Raw genomic sequence first — 21,070 nt, forward strand, 5'->3', positions numbered from 1 at the left:
TTCTGGAATCTGAAGTGGATGATGTAATCCTGCTGGTACTTGATGTTCTGCCTTGACTTGTTGACACGTTAGGCATTTAGCTACAAATTCAGCAATATCTTTCTTCATACCAGTCCACCAATAGTTCCTCTTCAAATCCCTATACATCTTGGTCCCGCCCGGATGCATAGAAAATGGAGAATCATGTGCTTCCTTCAAGATGAGATGTCTCAAATCTAAATCTGACGGAACATATAACCGGTCCCGAAATAGTAATAACCCATCTCTACTGACAGAAAAATTTGGTCGTTTACCATCTTGTGCCTCTGAAAGAATCTTTTGATAGTCATCATCCGTCAATATTGCTGTTCGAATCTGATCAATCAATAAAGGCTTCACCTGAAGATTAGCTAACACCCAATTGTCAGAAATCTTCTCAAACTTAGCATTAATAGACCGTAGATCATGGACTAGAGATAACGCTGTCGTCCTGAGGTTAGCAATAATCTTACGGCTCAATGCATCTGCTACCACATTAGCTTTCCCTGGCTGATAATCGATAATACAGTCATAATCTTTTATCAACTTAAGCCATCGTCTCTGTCGCAAATTCAACTCCCTTTGAGTACCCAGATACTTTAAACTTTTATGATCTGTGAAGATATAGCATTTCTCACCATAAAGATAATGTCTCCATATCTTCAATGCAAATACAATGGCTGCAAGTTCCAAATCATGTGTAGGATAATTCCTCTCATGTGGTTTAAGTTGGCGTGATGCGTAAGCAATAACATTTCTATCCTGCATCAACACACAACCTAAGCCATTATGAGAAGCATCACTATAAACAGTAAACTCTTTACCTGGAATAGGTAAAGTCAAAACTGGCACTTCAGTCAAGCACTTCTTCAGCTTATCAAAGCTCTCCTGACATTTATCTGTCCATTCAAACCTAACGTTCTTCCGCAATAGTTGAGTTAAGGGCAAAGCAATGATAGAAAATCCCTTAACAAACTTGCGATAATAGCCAGCCAAACCCAAGAAACTACGAATCTCGGAAACATTCTTTGGTGGCTTCCAACTGGAAATAGCCTCAATCTTACCAAGATCCACTGCAATACCCTCTGCAGATACAATATGACCAAGAAAAGCAACTTGTGCTAACCAGAATTCACATTTAGAAAACTTAGCATAAAGTTGTTTTTCTCGAAGAGTTTGAAAAATGATTCTTAGGTGCTTATCATGCTCTTCTATATCTTTGGAATATACCAGAATGTCATCAATAAAAACCACAACAAACTGGTCAAGGTAAGGTCTGAAGATCGTGTTCATCAAAGCCATGAATGCTGCTGGAGCATTAGTTAATCCGAATGGCATAACTAGAAACTCATAATGGCCATAGCGAGTCCTGAATGTCGTCTTAGGAATACTCTGCTCTTTAACCCTGAGTTGATAATACCCCGATCTCAAATCTATCTTAGAGAATACAGAAGCACCTTGAAGCTGATCAAAGAGGTCATCAATCCTTGGTAAAGGATACTTATTCTTGACTGTGACCTTATTCAACTGACGGTAATCGATGCACAACCGTAAACCGCCATCTTTTTTCTTTACAAATAGCACTGGAGCTCCCCATGGTGACACACTAGGACGAATAAACCCCTTATCAAGCAATTCCTGTAATTGTGCTTTCAATTCTTTTAATTCAGCAGGAGCCATCCTGTAAGGAGTAATGGAGATCGGTTGAGTCCCTGTCATAACCTCAATCTCGAATTCAACTTCCCTTTCTGGCGGCAATCCTGGTAATTCTTCTGGAAAAACATCTGGAAAGTCACACACTGTAGGAATGTCCTTAAGACTAGGAGTACCTACCCTTGTGTCCACAATGTGAGCTAGGTATGCCTCACACCCATGACGGATCAATTTCTGAGCTAAAGCTGCAGTTATCACAGATGAAGGAAGTATCTGTCTCTCACCCTGTATCACCACATCAATATATTCTGGCAGTTTAAATAGTATCTTCTTAAGGTCACAATCAACCACTGCTTGATATTTTTTTAACCAATCCATGCCCAAAATAACATCAAAATCTCCGAAAGGCATCTCAACTAAATCAGAAGGGAATACATGATCTTGGATTATGAGTGGGCAATCAGGATATAATTTGTTAACAATAACCTCCTGTCCTAATGGACTCGATACAAGCACATCATACCCCAATCGCAAACAAGGAACAGATGCATAGCAAGAAATCCCAGCACTAATATAAGAGTGAGATGATCCAGGATCAAATAACACATAAACATCATGATTAAATAAAGGAAATATACCAGTCACCACATCAACTGCATCAGCATCCTGCCTCTGCCTCATAGCATAAACTCTAGCTGGCACACCAATAGGCTCTGGTTGATTCACTGTCCCCTGACTACCCGACATGCTACCTCTACCGCTGCCCCTACCTCTGCCTGAAGACTGAGAAGAGCCATAACTAGCAGCTGGTCTTTGAATCGATCCCCCTATGGCTGTATATGCCGTAGTCGTTCTCGGTTTAGGGCAATCCCTCACAAAGTGTCCAACCTCACCACAGTTAAAACATGCTCCTGTGGTCAACTTACACACTCCGCCATGATATCTACCACAATGAACACAACTACGAGTAACTGGAGGAGCTCGTGGAGGTGGCAATGGTGGTCTAAACTGTCTCTGGCTCTGTGGCCTCACACTGCTAGATCTAGGAGGAAATGGACTGAAGAATCTCCTCTTTTTATTACTAGAGCTACTAGCCACTGGGAAAGTCCTCCTGACACTCTTCTCCTCTGTAGCCTTTTCTTGATCAACCTTCTCTTGATTCAGAGCTTGTGATACCAATGCAGAAAAATTCTCATGTTCAAAGCCGATCACATGGCTCTTAATACTGGGCTTCAATCCCTGTTCAAATCTCTTGCACCTGTCCCTACCTGTAACTAACATCCTCCCAGCATAATAACTCAACCGAGTAAACTCCCTCTCATACTCAACTACAGTCCTATGATCCTGTTTGAGCTGCAGAAACTCCTCTATTCTGGCATCCACATAGCTAGATGGAACATACTTTTTCTTAAACTCCCTCAGGAAGTCTGTCCAAGTCAGAACTGGTGGTTGCACTCTGCTCCTAGGAACTGTCTTCCACCACTCATATGCATCTTCCTGAAGTAAAGAGACTGCATAATCGTACTTCTGAGCATCATCACACTGGAGTTTTAGGAAAACCCTATCAATCCTCTCTAGCCACTGCTCAGCTACCATCGGGTCAGTGGTGCCTGAAAACTCTGTGGCCCCATACTTAACCAACTTATCATACTGTCTAACTGGCTGCTGCTGTTGCTGTAAGTTACCCGCCATTTGTCTCAATAACGCAGCCATCTGCTGGGCTATAGGGTCAGCAGCTGGTGCAACAGGGACATCAGCATGCTCGGGAGCATTACCACGCTCTTCCTGTCTCGCTTCAGACTGCTCCTCAAGCGGATTAAAATTATCTCCCCGACTAACACCCTCCATACTATCGATCAAAAATAACACGCTCTCTGTATATTATCACAGAAAACCATGCATCGTATTAGAATATTGTATGATGTAGATATCCAACAATTAACAGGCATGTCATATTTGAGCAGATTACATTTCACACATTTATATGCAGTAAAAATATGATCCAATATGCAATTAAAACTGCTCTGATACCAAAATAAACATGTCACACCTTACCCTACTGTAAGACATGGCATGTCGCCCGTAATATAATTAATAAGCACTTAATTCTTATAAATGCTTACTAAGTATACTACAAGGGACTTAATCCTTTTAATTCCTTCATTTTTATATCTTGTAGCAAAATAATTTAGTTATTAAATATATATAACTTCTTTTGGTAGATATTAATCTCAATATAATTTCTTAAACATATTATAAAAAAAACATAAAATAAAATGGTTCCATAACCCATAAGTCCATGGATGATTTAATTACATATTGGAGTCCTGTTCAAATCTTAGATACATAATAGAAATTAATTACTTTAATAGACTATAAATTTTCAAATTCATACAATCATAATTTACATGAATCTGCTCAAATATACATAAATGATCTGTTAATGTTTAATACATCATACATATTCCAAAAGAAGTCAAATATACAATAGCTACATCAGTAGCATACTATCTACATCAAATAAAAATGATCCTCTCTTGGTTCTTTTTCCTTTCCTTTACCTGCGATAGTACAAAAGCAACTATCGCTAAACATATGGCTTAGTGGTGTACTAATAAAAATAATAAGGAATGACAATTCATAAATCCACCATGGTAAAGAAAATAAGAAACAAAATAAATCAATACCATTTAAATCATCAATTCATAATATAGTCTTTACAGCTTTTATAGAGTCAATTCTGAGGGCCATCAGTGTCTAATGTGCACATCTAGACCTGCTATCGACAACCTCAATCTGTGATATGATTTCAACAGAAGAGGGAGCAATCTACAACCTCAACATGGAGGGAGAATTTCATGTCAATCATATATCATCTAGTGATGATATCCATGTTCAATCGATCGTAATATCAACTTCAACAAATGTAGTGATATTCGAGGTAATAACCATGTCTATATCAGCTGTAAGACTTTTAAACCAGTCCATTTATGTACTAATATCAAAATCACAATGGACAACATTTCATTTCACAACCACTGCTAAAAACATTCAATCACGGCCACCCCTCATACTACAGATATCAATTGGCCAACGTCCTCCTCTTTCACAGTATAAGAATCATAAAATTCATTTACAAATATCATTCGGTCGTATGCTTTCAAAATAATCCTTTTCCTCTTTAAAAACTTATGAATATAATTATAATTCATAAAGCAAATCCATTGAAAATATTTTGCAAAATCAATTTCATTTTGTTTAAATAAAAGTAGGAAAGGAATAATATACACTAACCTGAACTAGATGGCTCCCCTAGCCCTTTTCCTCTAGTAATCACCCTCTCCTCAACTCCCTTTCTCTCAGCAGCTGTAGCATGATATTAATACTCACATTAAGATCATACTACACAATGTACACACATGCACTTCTATAAGAATGTAAATTAAGCATTAGAATGTAGTCTCATGCTTTTTCTTTCATTTTCACTATACTTGTCCAAGTGTTATATGATCTGAGTTTAAGCATGAAACACTTCATATCCAACACTTAACCACATCCTAGACACAAAATACTAACAATGAAAACAATAGAAGTGAATAGCATGCTAAATTCGTTCAAGGTTTATGAAATGCAGAATTTCAGCATTTGAGTAGCTGGCATTGCGTTGACTATATCTTGAATTCCCCATATTCAATTGCCCTGAAATTTTGACAGCATGTTCCAAACATCTTAGGGTACTGTTCTGGAAAATTTCATAATTTTTAAAGCTCATTTGCATTTTTAAATGACATAATTATAGAATCTGAAGTTTAGTTTTTCTCATGCTGAGCAGCCTGCAGTGATTTACTTACAACTCCATTTCCTTTTATCCAATGGCCTTTAAATTTTAACACGACCTACCCAACATCTCAGCCTATCTCCATATCAAATTTCATAAAGTTTGGAGTTCATTTGCTTAGTCAAATAGGTCAATTACAGAAGCTGAATGTCAGGCAGCATAACTGTAACATGTCCAACAATGATAAGTTTATTTAAGTATTCTCAACTCACTTCCAGCACAAATTCATGCAATCCAACTCTTCTATTACTGAAATAACATCATAATATAAGATATAGCAGAGTCCATAGTTCATAGAATATCAAAACCAAACTCAAAATCATCCATCTTGGTGACTTATGCAACTTAGACTTTGAATTCATGCATAACTACTTTCAATCATCTTAAATCACCTTAAATCACTTCTCATCACTTCATCTTCACCAAATCAGATTACACAAACAAGCACCTCACTTCAAAGTTCATGGAATTCAAAAAGTAATCCATAGAAATGAAGGAGGAAGTGAAAATAACTAACCTTTTCTTAAGAATTACTTGAAAATTCTTTGATTTTCACCTTCTTTTTGCTTGGTTTTGACTCAAAACCCTCCTCCTCTCTTCTTGAACGGTTTGGCCTGCAACAATGAGTGACGTGTCGTGGTTCTTTCCTCTTCTTCAATAAAATTATATAATAAACTTTATTAAAAATTCCTTCCATGTCCTTTAAATGCAAATTGCACCATAATCCTCTCTTTTGTTTTCCCTTCATCCTTTGGCACTCTAATCTTTTTAATCATTTTACTTTAGTCCTATTAGGTATAAACCAAGTGTATTTAATATTCTAAACTCCACTTGGTAAAAATCGTACGGAAATTACCGTTTTTCAGGCTTTTCAGGTAAAATCGTGCTTTACCGAGAAGTCATTCATCTTTCAACTCATTTTTGATTTCCTTTAAGCTTTCACATGGATTTGTAAAGATCAATTAATGTTTCATTTAATTAATATTAATATCCTCAATCTATAGTGTTTCCCATTATTTTAAGTTTTCCTTTTATTCGGATAACCGAATTCATCGAAAAAGCTAAAATAGAAAGAACTACAAAATTGAGGATATTACAGGCTGCCTACATATCTCCGATACATAATTTCTTTTTTTTTTCGAAGAGAATCAGGTCTAATGTAGTTCGTTTTACATTATGCAATGCTTATTACACAAAGTATCTTTTTAACTGATCTAAATTACATGGATTCATGAATTCTAAACCATCCAAATCAGTCAAAATGACGGCTCCACCGGATAATATTTTCTTCAACATATAGGGCCCAGCCCAATGAGGGCGAAACTTTCCACATGGATCTAGGATTGGCTGTCTAATTTCCTTCAGGACCAAACAGCCTTCTTCTAATTTTTGGTCTTTGACCTTCTTATTAAAATGCCGTGCCATTCTTCTCTGGTAGACTTGAGTTTGGTGAATTGCTTGCAACCGCTTTTCATCCATACCCAAGAGTTGCAAATGATAATTCTTAATCCAGTCTACTTCGCTGATCTGGCTTTCTTGGATAACCCTTGCCGACTGAACTTCCAGCTCGATAGGCAATACTGCTTCCATACCATATACCAAAGAATACGGGGTTGCTCCGGTGGGCGTTCTAATTGAAGTCCTATATCCCCATAAGGCATTCGGTAGCTGTTCGTGCCAAGCTTTGTGCTTTTTAGCCGTCTTCTGCAGAATGACTTTTATAGCCTTATTCGCGGCCTCTACAGCCCCATTTGTTTGTGGACGATAGGGCAAAGACTTATGATGTTGAATTCTTGTTTCCTTCAACAAATTAGAAAATTCACTCTGAAAGTGAGACCCATTATCCGTGATGATCTCGAATGGCGTTCCGTACTGACAAAGGATGTTAGTACTAACGAACTGTGATGCCTTGTTGGCATTTAAAACTGAATAGGAGGCTGCCTCGATCCATTTAGTGAAATAATCTACGGTAACCAGGATGAACTGATGACCGTTAGAAGCTTTCAGGTGGATTTTTCTGATCACGTCTATGCCCCAAGTTGCGAAGGGCCATGGTGAAGCAATGGGATTCAAATTGATCGGAGGCTATCTTTGCAGTTTAGCAAAAATTTGACATTCGTGGCTTTTCTGCGCGTGCCTCACGCAATCTGCATTCATGGTTGACCAGTAATAACCCAGGTTCACAATCTTCCGAGCCAAGGCTATCCCGTGCATGTGTGGACCAGACTCCCCATTATGTAAGGAATCCATGATGGTTTGAGCTTCTCCCTCATCCACGCACCTTAGGTGCAGGCCATTCGAACTTCTCTTATACAGAACTCCCCCAGTAAGGAGATATCCGGATGCTAACTGCCTCAATGTTCGTTGATCAGTCTTGGTAGATCCCTCCGGGTAAGCTTCATTTTGAAGATAATTCTGTATATCCCAATACCAGGGCTTGTCATCCACCAAATTCATGACATGTGCTGGCTGCTTCTGTAGCCGAACTGTGAGAGGTCGAATGACTTGGTCTCCTCCCACATTGACCATAGAGGCCAAGGTAGCTAGAGCATCAACGAACTGATTCTTGGCTCGCGGTAAATAGTGGAAGGATAGATCTTCAAATTGCTGAGCCAATTCATCCAAGCGTTGTAGGTAAGGAACCAAGCGCTCTTCTTTAATTTTCCATTTTCTCAAGGCTTGAGAAACTATTAAATTGGAATCCCTGAAAACCTTGAGGACTTTTATTTCTTTTTCCAGGGCTGCTTCTAACCCTTTTATGCAAGCTTCATACTCAGCTTCATTGTTGGTGCAGTTGAAATCTAATTTGACTGCGATTGGGACATATTCTCCACAGGGAGTTTTGAATACGACTCCAATCCCATTTCCATGGTAGTTTGAAGCTCCATCGAAGTGCATTTCCCAGACTTCACTTTCCAAGCTCAACAAGTCTTCATCAAGAAATTCTACCTCCGGCATTTTGTCTTCGACCGGCAATTCTGCTAATTGATCAGCTAAGGCTCCGCCTTTCACTGCCTTTCGTTGTACAAATTTTAAATCATAAACTGCGAGCACTGACACCCACTTTGCCGTCTTACAGTCAAGAACTGGCCTATCCATAAGGAATTTCAAGGGGTTCGATTCAGAAATAATGCTTGTGGTGTAAGATGAGAGGTAGTGCTGTAGCTTTGTACAGGCCCATACTAGAGCCAGACACAGCTTCTCTATCTTATTGTATTTCAACTCGTAGTCTAGCATCCTTTTGCTGAGGTAATACACGACATTTTCTACCCTTGTATCTTCTGCTTGTTGAGCTAGCATCGCACCCATCGCTTCTTCTGTCACTGATAGGTACAGCCGCAAAGGCTTTCCTAGCCTTGGTGGCTGTAAAACTGGCGGGGATAACAGATACTATTTGACTTGGTCGAAAGCTTTTTGACAATCCTCATTCCATTTGACGGCTACTCCTTTTCTGAGCAATTTGAAAATCGGGCCGCAAGTATCGGCCAATTGATTGATGAATCGGCTGATGTACTGTAGCCTCCCCAGGAAACCCCGAACTTCTTTTTTCGTCCTCGGTGCTGGCATTCCCAGAATGGCTTTGGCTTTTGAAGGGTCGATCTCTATGCCCTTCTGGCTGACCATATGCCCCAGAAATACTCCGGATGTAGCTCCAAACAGACATTTTGCCGGGTTGAGCTTTAAATTGTACTTTTGAAGTCTAAGGAAGAACTTCTCAAGTGCTGTTGTATGTTCGCCAGCTGTTTTTGATTTAACAACCATGTCATCCACATACACTTCTACTTCTTTGTGAATCATGTCATGGAAGATGGTCGTTGCCATTCTTTGATAGGTTGCCCCGGCATTTTTGATCCCAAAAGGCATGACCCTGTAGTAGTAGGTTCCCCATTCTGTGATGAATGCCGTCTTTTCTTTGTCTGGCAAATGCATCATTATCTGGTTGTACCCGACAGCAAGATCGGTCAAGGAGACCATCTCGTGTCCCGCCATTCGGTCTACCAACAAGTCAATATGCGGCAGGGGGAAGTCATCTTTCGAACATGCTTTATTCAAGTCCCGATAGTCTACACACATTCTGACTTTGCCATCTTTTTTCGGCACTGGCACAATGTTTGCTAACCACGTCGGGTAGGCAATAGGTTCTATGAATTTATTTTCCAGTTGCTTGGCCACTTCCTCCTTGATTTTCAAGGACCATTCGGTCTTCAGCCTTCTTAGCTTCTGTTTCACTGGCTTAGCCTCGGGATATACTGGAATCTTGTGTACCACTATTGCCGGGTCAATTCCCGTGATGTCACCCGCCTTCCACATGAAGCAATCGGCAAACTTCTTTAAGCATTCACTAATCTGCTCCCTGTTCACACAGTCAGATGCAATGTATGTATGTTCGTTTTCTTCTTTGCCAATTATTATCTTTTCTTTTTCATTTTTCATTTCATTTATTTGATTTTCATTATTTTTGCTTGGAAATGCTTAGAAAGATAGACACACGGGGTAGTCAATAATTTGCAAACCTTTATTGATCATGACGGAATCGTCTTCAAAGATTACATCAAATTTAAAATCTGGATTTTCAAAATCCGACACACACGACCCAGAACTGGGACTGGACTCTGACTCGGTTTCAGACTCGGGGTCAGACTCAGACTCAGTACAGGACTTAATTACAGATTCCGACTCTAGGTTTGACTCGGGAGGGGGGTTGTCAGCAGCGCGCTCCTCCTCAGCGTACCAGTTGGTGAGAGGCCCTTCATTCGGCTTGATTAGGCTCAGCAGGTCTTGATTTTCTTCATTTCCTGTAATGACCGCAACCTCGTCAAAGAGACTCGGCAGCATGAAGTCTTCCACTTCCAGCTCAGCTATTGCTTTAGGCTTGTTACCCCAGACATCAGAAAATATCTCCAACCCGGGCAGCATCTTCTTAGCATTCGGGCAGTAAAATGGCTCTTGGAAGCCGTGATAAGGAACCGTCTCTCCCGATTTGCGGAAGTGGCTATTCAAAGTCAAAAGGTGTGATGGCATCTGCATCTTTCTACCTCTGTTCCTGGTCTTCGCGGCCATGTCTTCCTCAGTGGGCTGATATCCTAGCCCAAAAGTCCCTTCATTTACTGGACATTCCCAGGCTTGCAGTGCGGGGTATGTCTTTCCGGACCTCGTCATAGCCATTCCCGGCAGGTAAGACATCCTCAACATCAAAGGAACTATGCAGTTTATTTGCATCGTCCCAAAATCAAAGAGAATTCCGGAGTTTGTAGTCTTCCCTTCTATGAACTGCACAGTGTCATACTGAAATCCCGAGAGGGAAAAATTGGCATTTTCAGGTTTGACCTCAAAGAGAGGCTGACCCTTTGTCTTTTTGAGCTGGCTGTAGTCATCTCCTTGAACTGTTATGATTTTACCCTCGTAGGGGAATTTGACCTTTTGGTGTAAAGAGGAAGGTACTGCTTTGGTATGGTGTATCCATGGGCATCCCAAAAGCAGGTTGAAACTGGTGGGCACGTCAATTACTTGGAATGGTACTTCCATTATGGCTGGCCCAATTGCTAATTTTAGTGTAGCAACCCCCAATACTTCCCTTCGGTTGCTGTCATATGCTTTCACTATCTGGTCAGACGGAATGAAATCTGTTTCCTCTAAACCCAGACAGCTGGCTACCCTCAATGGACAGACGTTTAGTGCTGACCCATTATCAATGAGAACCATGGGCACAGTTTTGTCTCTAGTCTGAACAGTAATGTAAAGGGCATCATTGTGACTACCCCCTTCCGTGGGTAAGTCATCATCAGAAAACCCGATGTTTTGAGTTTTTGATGATTGGGTGAGGGTGGATACCAACACTTCGGGGCTAACCTCCACCGACGTTTGAAGTTGACTCAAAGCCTTGCAAAGAGCTTGGCGATGAGGAAAGGATGATGCTAGAAGTTCCCAAATCGATACCCTAGCTTGTGTCTTCTTTAACTGCGAAAGTATCGGGTCTTCCTTTGGTTCGTCTGTCCTCTGGTAAGGCTTATTTCGGATTTCGTCCAGGACCAATGGTTCATATTGTCTCCCGCTCCTGGTTATGGCATCGAGCTCCTCAGTCAGGTCATTTAGATCTAGGACACAGATTTCATTCTTTTCTAGGAATAGCTCGAAAGGATCGATCAATTCCTAGTCAGGAACAATAGCATTTACCCCTTGATTTGGTAAGGGATTAGTGCTAATGTTTGGGTTCCTTCTCGGAATAATAGAACCGTTGTCTACTAGATCTTGGATGCGGTTCTTAAGTGTCCAACACGCTTCAGTCTGGTGTCCATTACCCTGATGGAACTCACAGTATTCATTGGCTCTATAGTTCCTTGGTAAGGGGTTGGGTGGTGGCCTTGCTTCCAAAGGCTTGATGTAGTTTGCTTTGACAGCCTCTCGGAATACCAAAAGGATTGGCATGCCGAGATCAGTATATGTTCTTCTTGACTGGCCACCATTTCTCATGTTTCCCATGTTTCCCACACATAAAGGATTCGTGGGGGTGATGCTTGCCACTTCGTGGACTTTTCCGGGCTGGCTAGGTTTTTTGTATTTTGAGGTTCCCGAGTCTTCCTTCAGTTGCCCCATTTGAAGTAAATCCTCTACCTTTGTAGCAGTGGCAATGAGCGACTGAAATGTTGGTAGGTATTGTGTTTGAAGCTGTGACTGGTAGATAGGCAGTAAATTCTTGATTATTATGTCAACTTGTTCCTGTTTAGAGGGTCGGTTGATCATTTGAGCAGCCTTGGCCCTCCACCTCGTAAGGAACGAGGAAAAGGGTTCATTGTTTTTCTGTTTGGTGGTTTCCAGCTCTCTTCGAGTAACATCCACCTCCATATTATAGCGGTACTGTGAATTAAATGCATTACAGATGTCTTTCCAGGTCTTCATCTTAGACCGATCTAGGCTAACAAACCACCTCAAAGCAGCACCGGTGAGTGATTGTTGGAACAACTGAGCAAGGAGCTCGTTGTTCAGTCCAAACGGGTTCAGGGCACCCACATAGATTTTCTGATGCGTTTTAGGACAAGTGGTTCCATCAAATTTGTCCATGTTGGGCATGTTGAATTTTGTAGGTAATCTTGCTTCGGGGAACAAGGACAAAGAGTCCATGTCTACCACCTCTTTGTGTGTTTTAAGGGCAGTAACAGATCTTTCTAAGAGTTCTAGCTTTCTCTCATTTTCTGAGCTTTGAGCTCAGATGCAGTTTTGGCGGGTATGTCATCCAAGTTATGGTTTGAAGATGATTGTGCAGCATTAGGTCTTTGGCTAGAGGCAGCAGGACCCTTTCCTCCAACCGAGGCCCCATTTCCATTACCATTACCCAGTTCAGCTATTAAGGCGGTCCTTTGGGCAGCCAATGCCTCATTCATCCTAGCTTGCATTCTGACTTCTAATTGTTCCGTAAGGGTTTGGATGTCAGCTAGTGATGCCATTGGTTTAGTTGAAGTTGATGAGATTGGTGATAGCACTGTAGGTGTGGCTGGCACTGACGTCGGCACTTGAACAGTGGGTAACTGTAAGTATGAGGGTAGTTGTATCAGGGTACAGTAGGTGGTATTGTGTATCAGGGTAACTGATATGAGGTAGATCGTCTCTTTGTCCAACTGTGCATGATTAAAACAAAAGAATGTTTTGTGTCCCTTTTGTGTTTATTTAGTGTTTATGATATGTCGTGAATGCGCACAACAACATGTCATAATCCGTTTCAATGAGATGATTCGCATTATTTGGTGCATACAGTCCTAAAGGATAGGTTCTATAGGCTATGACACAAGTAGAGAATCGATTTATTAAGGGACCCTTGAACCTTGAGCATGGATATACCTAACCACATGTGAAACAAGGAGTTTCGCGTGGGTCCAATGGTACGCATACTCATGGGCCATCCCCAAAAGGATTAGGGATGGTTTGCGGTAATAGGGAGGACGCTTTGGCTGTCCGTCGACATAATCAAAGAGACCTGCCGATCAGCGCTACTTGCTATCCAGACTCAGAAGTTTGAACAGAAGGAGAAGAAATTCATTTTTTTATGCAATGGAGAAAAGGATTCTCAATCGTGCAAATAAATCAATAGGTTTTAATATTTTAATCACATTTTTCGATTAAGTCCAAATTTCCTTATCAAGTATTCTTAAAGAAAGAACACTTGATTCGTGCTATGATATCCTGCAAAACAAGGCACAACAAAATAATACCCTAAAGAAGGGCAGGTTAGTTGATGCAGCAATTGTAGTCCACTTTATGCAAAAAATGATTACAATTAATAACTCCCCAGCGGAGTCGCCAAACTATGAACCCCTACCCCAAATATCATAGGCATGTGAATGCATGTGACTAAGGGCAAAAATGCATGTGAATGTATGAGTCACCACCTTGTTTAATTATTTTAGGTTAAACTAGGAAAAAACCCTAAGCGACTCCAATTTTAATTTACCTAATTATTAGATTAATTATCCCAATGTTTAAGGCACAATCTACGAACCCGAGGTGGATCCCGAGACCATGTCATGCTGATCAACTAACCAAAAGAATGAATGCTTTGCAAGGTAAATGATGTAATTGGACTAAATGAAATATTTAAGTGATTTCGACTTGCCGCTCGGGGTTAAATCCCTAACGTGCCTACATACTTCCGTTTGAATGGAAGATCAAAGTCAACGTAGTTCGATAGGCCTCTTTTAAAGGACTTTGAATGGGGATGCTTTATGCATGAGTGTGTGTATGCTTTGTGCATGTTTGTTTAGGCATTTTGCCAAAGGATCGATTGATTCGATTAGGCGTTCGTCGCCAAAATGTTGGTTTTAAGGCATTTGTGCCAAAAATGATTGTCGGGCGATTTGTTGCCAAAGTTGATATTTGGGCTTATTATTGCCAAAAATTGATGTTCGGGCTTATTATTGCCGAAATTGATTTTGTCGGGCGATTTGTCGCCAAAATGATTGATTTTAAGGCTTTTAGCCAAAAATGGTTCATTTTAAGGCATTTTGCCAAAAATGGTCGATTTTAAGGCATTTTGCCAAAAATGGTCGATTTTAAGGCTTTGAGCCGAAAATGGTTGATTTTAAGGCATTTTGCCGAAATTGATCGATTTTAAGGCTTTGAGCCGAAAATGGTTGATTTTAAGGCTTTGAGCCAAAAATGTTTGATTTTAAGGCATTTTGCCGAGAATGGTTGATTTTAAGGCTTTTTGCCGAAATTGTTCGATTTTAAGGCGATTTGTCGCTAAAATGATTAATCTCATTTAAAAGCAATTTGTTTGCTAAAAATCGATTAGACTGTAGGCAATTTGTCGCCAGAATAATTAATTAGATGTAGGCAATTTTATTGCCAAAAAACGTGATTTGAACGAGGCCATTAGTCACAATTATTGATTAATTGGACTTTTAGGTGAAGTGTTCGAAAATAAGGCAATCATACCATAGTTATTAATTAACTAGGCACTTTAGCCAATATTGTCGGATTTAGGCTTTAATACCACGATTATTAATTAATCGGGCGTTTAAGCTTAATCGTGTTTTAATTGAGGCAGTTTATTTGCCGAATTGATGACGTGAATGCATTTATGCAACAACTTTAATTCAGAATCGGAGTAGAAGAAGAATATGCATGAAATGCTAAAATTAAATAGGTAGAGTTTCGTTAGTACCTGATTTAATTGCGACCGCTTCTTAACTCCAGATTTAGCTCCTCGTTTGGGGAATATTAATTAATTAATTAGAATTTGTTTAATTTTAGTGGCCAAGTATCACAACACATAAAACAAAAAAATAAAGACTGAATTAAAAATGCAAAAAACGGTAAAAGAATCGCAAAAGCGTGAGGGAGAAAGATTGTCCGTCAACACAGACAGGAGTGGCCAAAAAATGGAGAGGTAAGTGGCCATTTATAGGCCAAAAACGGGCCTAGGGCGGCAGCTACCGCCGGCCCCGATGGCCGGCGGCATGTGCCGCCGGAGGTCGGCGGCCAGTGCCGCCGCTGGCCGGCGGCAGGTGCCGCCATGTCCAGCGGCCGGAGCCGCCGTGCTCGGCGGCGGCCCCTTGGGCCTTTCACTTCAGAGGAGTTTTCAGGAGTTTCGGATCTCCGAAAAATATTCCGGGACCTGTTCCGCGATCCTCGCGACATTCCGGACGTTTAAGTACCATATTGGCATACTTTCGGTGAACTTCCAAAATGGCCTTCGGTCCGGTCAAACTGTCCGTAGTCCAAAAAAATAAGCTTTTCGAGCCTCAAAATTTAAGTATTCACAGTAGGCACGTTTGGGATTTAACCCCGAGTGGCAAGTCGAAATCACTTAAACACTTTCATTTGGTCCAATTACATCATTTACCTTGCAAAGCATTCATTCATTGGTTAGTTCATCAGCATGACATAGTCTCGGGATCCACCTCGGATTCGCAAACCATGCCTTAAACATTGGGATAATTAATCTAGTAAGTAGGTTAATTAAAATTGGAGTCAACTTAGGGTTTTTTCCTAATTTACCCTAAAATAATTAAACAAGGTGGCGACTCACACATTCACGTGCATTTCTGCCCTTAGTCATATTCATTATATGCCTATTTCTGGGGGAGGGGTTCACAGCTTGGCGACTCTGCTGGGGACGACATGTAATCGTTTTACATAAAGTGGACTACAATTGTTGCATCAACTAACCTGCCCTTCTTCAGGGTATTATTTTTTGGTATGCTTTGTTTTGCAGGGTACCCCAACAAAGACTAAGTATTCTTTCTTTAAGAATGCTTAATAAGGAAAATTTGGACCTAATTGAAATTTACTTTAAATCATTTAAATTTGTTTATTTATTTGCACGAATTGAGAATCCTTTTCTCCATTGCATAAAAAAAAATGAATTTCAAATGAATTTCTTCTCTTTTGTTAAAACTTCTGAGTCTAAATAGCAAGTAGCGCTGATCGGCAGGTCTCCTTGATTATGTCGACGGACAGCCAAAGCGTCCTCCCTGTTACCGCAAACCATCCCTAATCCTTTTGGGGGTGGCCCATGAGTATGCATACTGTCGGACCCACGCGAAACTCCTTGTTTAACATGTGGTTAGGTATATCCATGCTCAAGGTTCAAGGGTCCCTTTATAAGCCAATTTTCTATTTGTGTCATAGCCTATAGAACCTATCGTTTAGGGCTGTATGTACCCAATGCTTGAAGCATCTCATTAAAACAGAATATGACGTGTTGTTGTGCGCATTCACGACATATCATAAACATTGAATAAACACAAAAAGAACACAAAACATTCTTTTGTTTTTTAGTCATGCACAGTTGGACAAAGAGTCGATCTACCTCACATCAGCTACCCTGATATACGAACCACTGTACCCTAATCCAATTACCCTTATACTTACAGGTACCCACTGTTCGAGTGCCTATCCAAGTTCCAGTCACACCTACAATGCTATCACCAACCTCACCAGCTTCACCAACCTCACCAGCTTCACCAACCCCACCAACTTCCACTGCACTAATGGCATCACTTGCTGACATTCAAAATCTCGTGGAACAACTGGAAGCCAAAATGGAGGCTAGAATGAATGAGGCATTAGCTGCCCAGAGAACTGCCCTAATAGCTGAACTAGGTAGTGGTAATGGAAATGGGGCTTCAGCTGGGAGAAGTGGACCTGCTACCTCCAATCAGGGATCTGCTGCTGAACCGACAAACCCTGCCCTTAACCTGGATGACATGCCCTCCAGAACTGCTTCTGAGCTGGAAGCTCAGAAAATGAGAGAAAAACTAGAATTGTTGGAAAGGTCTATTATTGCCCTTAAGACACAAGGAAGTAGTGGACATGGACTCCTTGTCCTTGTTCCCCGAAGCAAGACTGCCAACAAAGTTCAAAATGCCCAACATGGACAAGTTTGATGGAACCACTTGTCCCGAAATGCACCTGAAAATGTATGTGGGTGCCCTCAACCCGTTCGGACTGAACAGCGAGCTCCTTGCTCAGTTGTTTCAATAATCACTCACCGGTGCTGCTTTGAGGTGGTTTGTCAGCCTGGACCTGTCTAAAATGAAGACCTGTGAAGACATCTGCAATGCGTTTAATATGCAATACCACTATAATATGGAGGTTGATGTTACTCGGAGGGAACTGGAAACCACCAAACAGAAAAATAATGAACCCTTTTCCTCGTTTCTTACGAGGTGGAGGGCCAAGGCCGCCCAAATGATCAACCGGCCTTCTGAGCAAGAACAGGTGGACATAATTATAAAGAACCTGCTGCCTGTCTACCAGCAACAAATACAAACTCAATACCTACCGACGTTCCAGTCACTCATTGCCACTACTACGAAGGTAGAGGATTTAATTCAAATGGGGCAACTGAAAGAAGACTCGGGAACCTCAAAATACAAGAAGCCTAGCCAAGCTAGCAAAGTCCACGAAGTGGCAAGCATCACCCCCACGAATCCTTTACGTGCGGGAAATATGAGAAATGGCAGTCAGTCGAGAAGGACATATACTGATCTCGGGATGCCAATCCTTTTGGTATTCCGAGAGGCTATCAAGGCAAACTACATCAAGCCTTTGGAAGCAAGGCCGCCACCCAACCTATTACCAAGGAACTATAGAGCTGACGAATACTGTGAGTACCATCAGGATAACGGTCACAAGACCGAAGCGTGCTGGACGCTTAAAAACCGCATCCAAGACCTGGTGGACAATGGTTCAATTATTCCAAGGAGTAAGCCAAACATTAGCACTAATCCCTTACCAAATCACGGGGTAAATGCTATTGTTGCTGACCAGGAATTGATCGATCCTTTCGAACTATTCCTAGAAATGAATGACATCTGTGTCCTGGACCTGAATGACTTATCTGAAGAGGTCGATGCAATAACCAGGAGCGGGAGACAGTATGAACCATTAGTCCTGGACAAAGTCCAAAATAAGCCCTACCAGAGGGCAGATGAGCCAAAGGAAGACCCGGTACTCTCGCAGCTAAAAAAGACACAAGCCAGGGTGTCAATTTGGGAACTTCTGGCATCATCCTTTCCTCATTGCCAAGCTCTTTGCAAGGCTTTGAGTCAACTTCAAACATCGGTGGAGGTAAGCCCTGAAATGCTGGTATCCACCCTCACCCAATCGTCAAAGATGCAAAGCATCGGGTTTTCTGATGATGACTTGCCCAAGGAGGGAGGCAGTCACAACGATGCCCTTTACGTCACTGTTCAGACCAAAGATAAAACTGTGCACATGGTTCTCATTGATAATGGGTCAGCACTGAACGTCTGCCCATTAAGGTTAGCCAGCTGTCTGGGGTTGGAAGAAATAGATTTCATTCCGTCGGATCAGATAGTGAAAGCATATGACAGCACCCGGAGAGAAGTATTGGGGGTTGCTACACTAAAATTGGCAATTGGGCCAGCCATAATGGAGGTACCGTTCCAAGTAATCGACGTGCCCACTAGTTTCAACTTGCTTCTGGGACGGCCATGGATACACCATACCAAGGCAGTACCTTCCTCTTTGCACCAAAAGGTCAAATTCCCCTATAAGGGTAAAATTATAACGGTTCAAGGGGATGATTACAGCCAGCTCAAGAAGCCAAAGGGCCAGCCTCTCTTTGAGGTCAACCCTGAAAATGCCAATTTGCCCCTTTCGGGATTTCAGTATGACACTGTACAGTTCATAGAAGGGAAGACTGCAAACTCCCGAATTCTCTTTGATTTCAGGACAGTGCAAATAAACTGCCTAGTTCCTTTAATGCTGAAGATGTCCTATCTGCCGGGAATGATTATGGCAAGGTCCGGAAAGACATACCCCACACTGCAAGCTTGGAAGTGTCCGGTGAATGAAGGGAACTTTGGGCTAGGTTATGAACCCACTGATGAAGACCTTGCTGAAAGGACCAGGAGAAGAAAGAAGGAGAGTACACAGATGCGGCCTTACCTTTTCACTTTGAATGGTCATTTCTGCAAACCGGGAGAAACAATTCCTTATTGTGGCTTTCAGGAACCATTCTACTTCTCGACAGCTAAGAAAATGCTGCCTGGTTGGAAATATTTGCTGATACCTGGGACAACAAGCCCGAAACAATAACTGAACTGGAAGTGGAAGACTTCATGCAGCCCAGCCTCTTTGACAAGGTTGCGGTCATTACAGGAAATGATGGGAACCAAGACCTGCTGAGACTGATCAAGCCATACAAAGGGCCTCTCACCAACTGGTACGCCGAGGAGGAGCGCGCTGCTGATAAACCCCCTCCCGAGTCAAACCTAGAGTCAAAGTCTGTAATCAACTCTTGTACTGAGTTTGAGTCTGACCCCGAGTTTGAAACCGAGTCAGAGTCCAGTTCAGTTCTGAGTCGTCTGTGTCGGATTTAGAAAATCCAGACTTCAAATTTGATGTAATTTTTGAGGACGATTCCGTCCTAATCAATAAGAGCTTGCAAATTATTGGCTACCCCGCGTGTCTATCTTTCCAAGCATTTCCAAGCAAAAATAATGAAAATCAAATAAACGAAATAAAAAATGAAAAAGAAAAAATAATAATTGGCAAAGAAGAAAATGAACATATATGCATTGCATCTGACTATGTGAACAGGGAACAGGTCATTGAATGCTTGAAAAAGTTTGCCGATTGCTTCATGTGGAAGGCAAGTTACATCACGGGGAATTGACCCGGCAATAGCGGTGCACAAGATTCCAGTATACCCTGAGGCTAAGACGGTAAAACAGAAGCTAAGAAGGCTAAAAACAGAATGGTCCTTGGAAATCAAGGAGGAAGTAGCCAAGCAACTAGAGAATAAGTTCATAGAACCCATTGCCTACCCGACGTGGTTAGCGAATATTGTGCCGGTGCCAAAGAAAGATGGCAAAGTCAGGATGTGTGTGGATTACCGGGATTTGAATAAAGCATGTCCGAAGGACAACTTCCCCCTGCCGCATATTGACTTGTTGGTGGACCAAATGGCGGGACACGAGATGGTCTCCTTGACCGATCTCGCTGTCGGATACAATCAAATAATGATGCATTTGCCAGACAAAGAGAAAACAACATTCATCACGGAGTGGGGAACCTACTGCTACAGGGTTATGCCTTTTGGGCTCAAAAATGTCGGGGCAACCTATCAAAGAATGGCAACGACCATCTTCCATGACATGATTCACAAAGAAGTAGAAGTGTACGTGGACGATATGGTTGTAAATCAAAAACAGCTAAAGAACATACAACAACACTTGAGAAGTTCTTCCTTAGACTTCGAAAGTACAATTTAAGGCTCAACCCGGCGAAATGTCTGTTTGGAGCTACATCCGGAGTATTCCTGGGGCATATGGTCAGTCGGAAGGGCATAAAGATTGACCCTTCAAAAGCCAAAGCCATTTTGGAAATGCCAGCACCGAAGACAGAAAAAGAAGTTCGGGGTTTCTTGGGAAGGCTACAGTACATCAGCCGGTTCATTAATCAATTGGCCGATACTTGTGGTCCGATCTTCAAATTACTCAGGAAAGGGGTGTCCGTCAAATGGAATGAGGATTGTCAGAAAGCTTTTGACCGAGCCACGCAATATCTGTTATCCCCGCCGGTTTTACAGCCACC

The 21,070-nt window shown here is 41.5% G+C and overlaps 1 protein-coding gene across 1 annotated transcript; it reads right to left on the reverse strand.

The window, feature by feature from the left end:
- Nucleotides 1–2,165: 2,165 nt before the first annotated feature.
- On the reverse strand, nucleotides 2,166–5,435 carry LOC110010801 (uncharacterized). The gene is made up of 3 exons (XM_089719950.1): nucleotides 4,966–5,435; nucleotides 2,310–3,545; nucleotides 2,166–2,239 (listed from the first exon to the last, which is right to left on the reverse strand). The coding sequence occupies exons 2-3, from the start codon at nucleotides 3,517–3,519 to the stop codon at nucleotides 2,166–2,168; spliced, it is 1,284 nt and encodes a 427-aa protein (XP_089576076.1). The 5' UTR covers nucleotides 3,520–3,545; nucleotides 4,966–5,435.
- Between the last annotated feature and the right edge of the window lie 15,635 nt (nucleotides 5,436–21,070).

Source organism: Jatropha curcas, chromosome 4, assembly GCF_041381405.1.
Source record: "Jatropha curcas cultivar XTBG-Jc1 chromosome 4, XTBG_Jcur_1.0, whole genome shotgun sequence".
Classification (NCBI taxonomy): Eukaryota; Viridiplantae; Streptophyta; class Magnoliopsida; order Malpighiales; family Euphorbiaceae; genus Jatropha; species Jatropha curcas.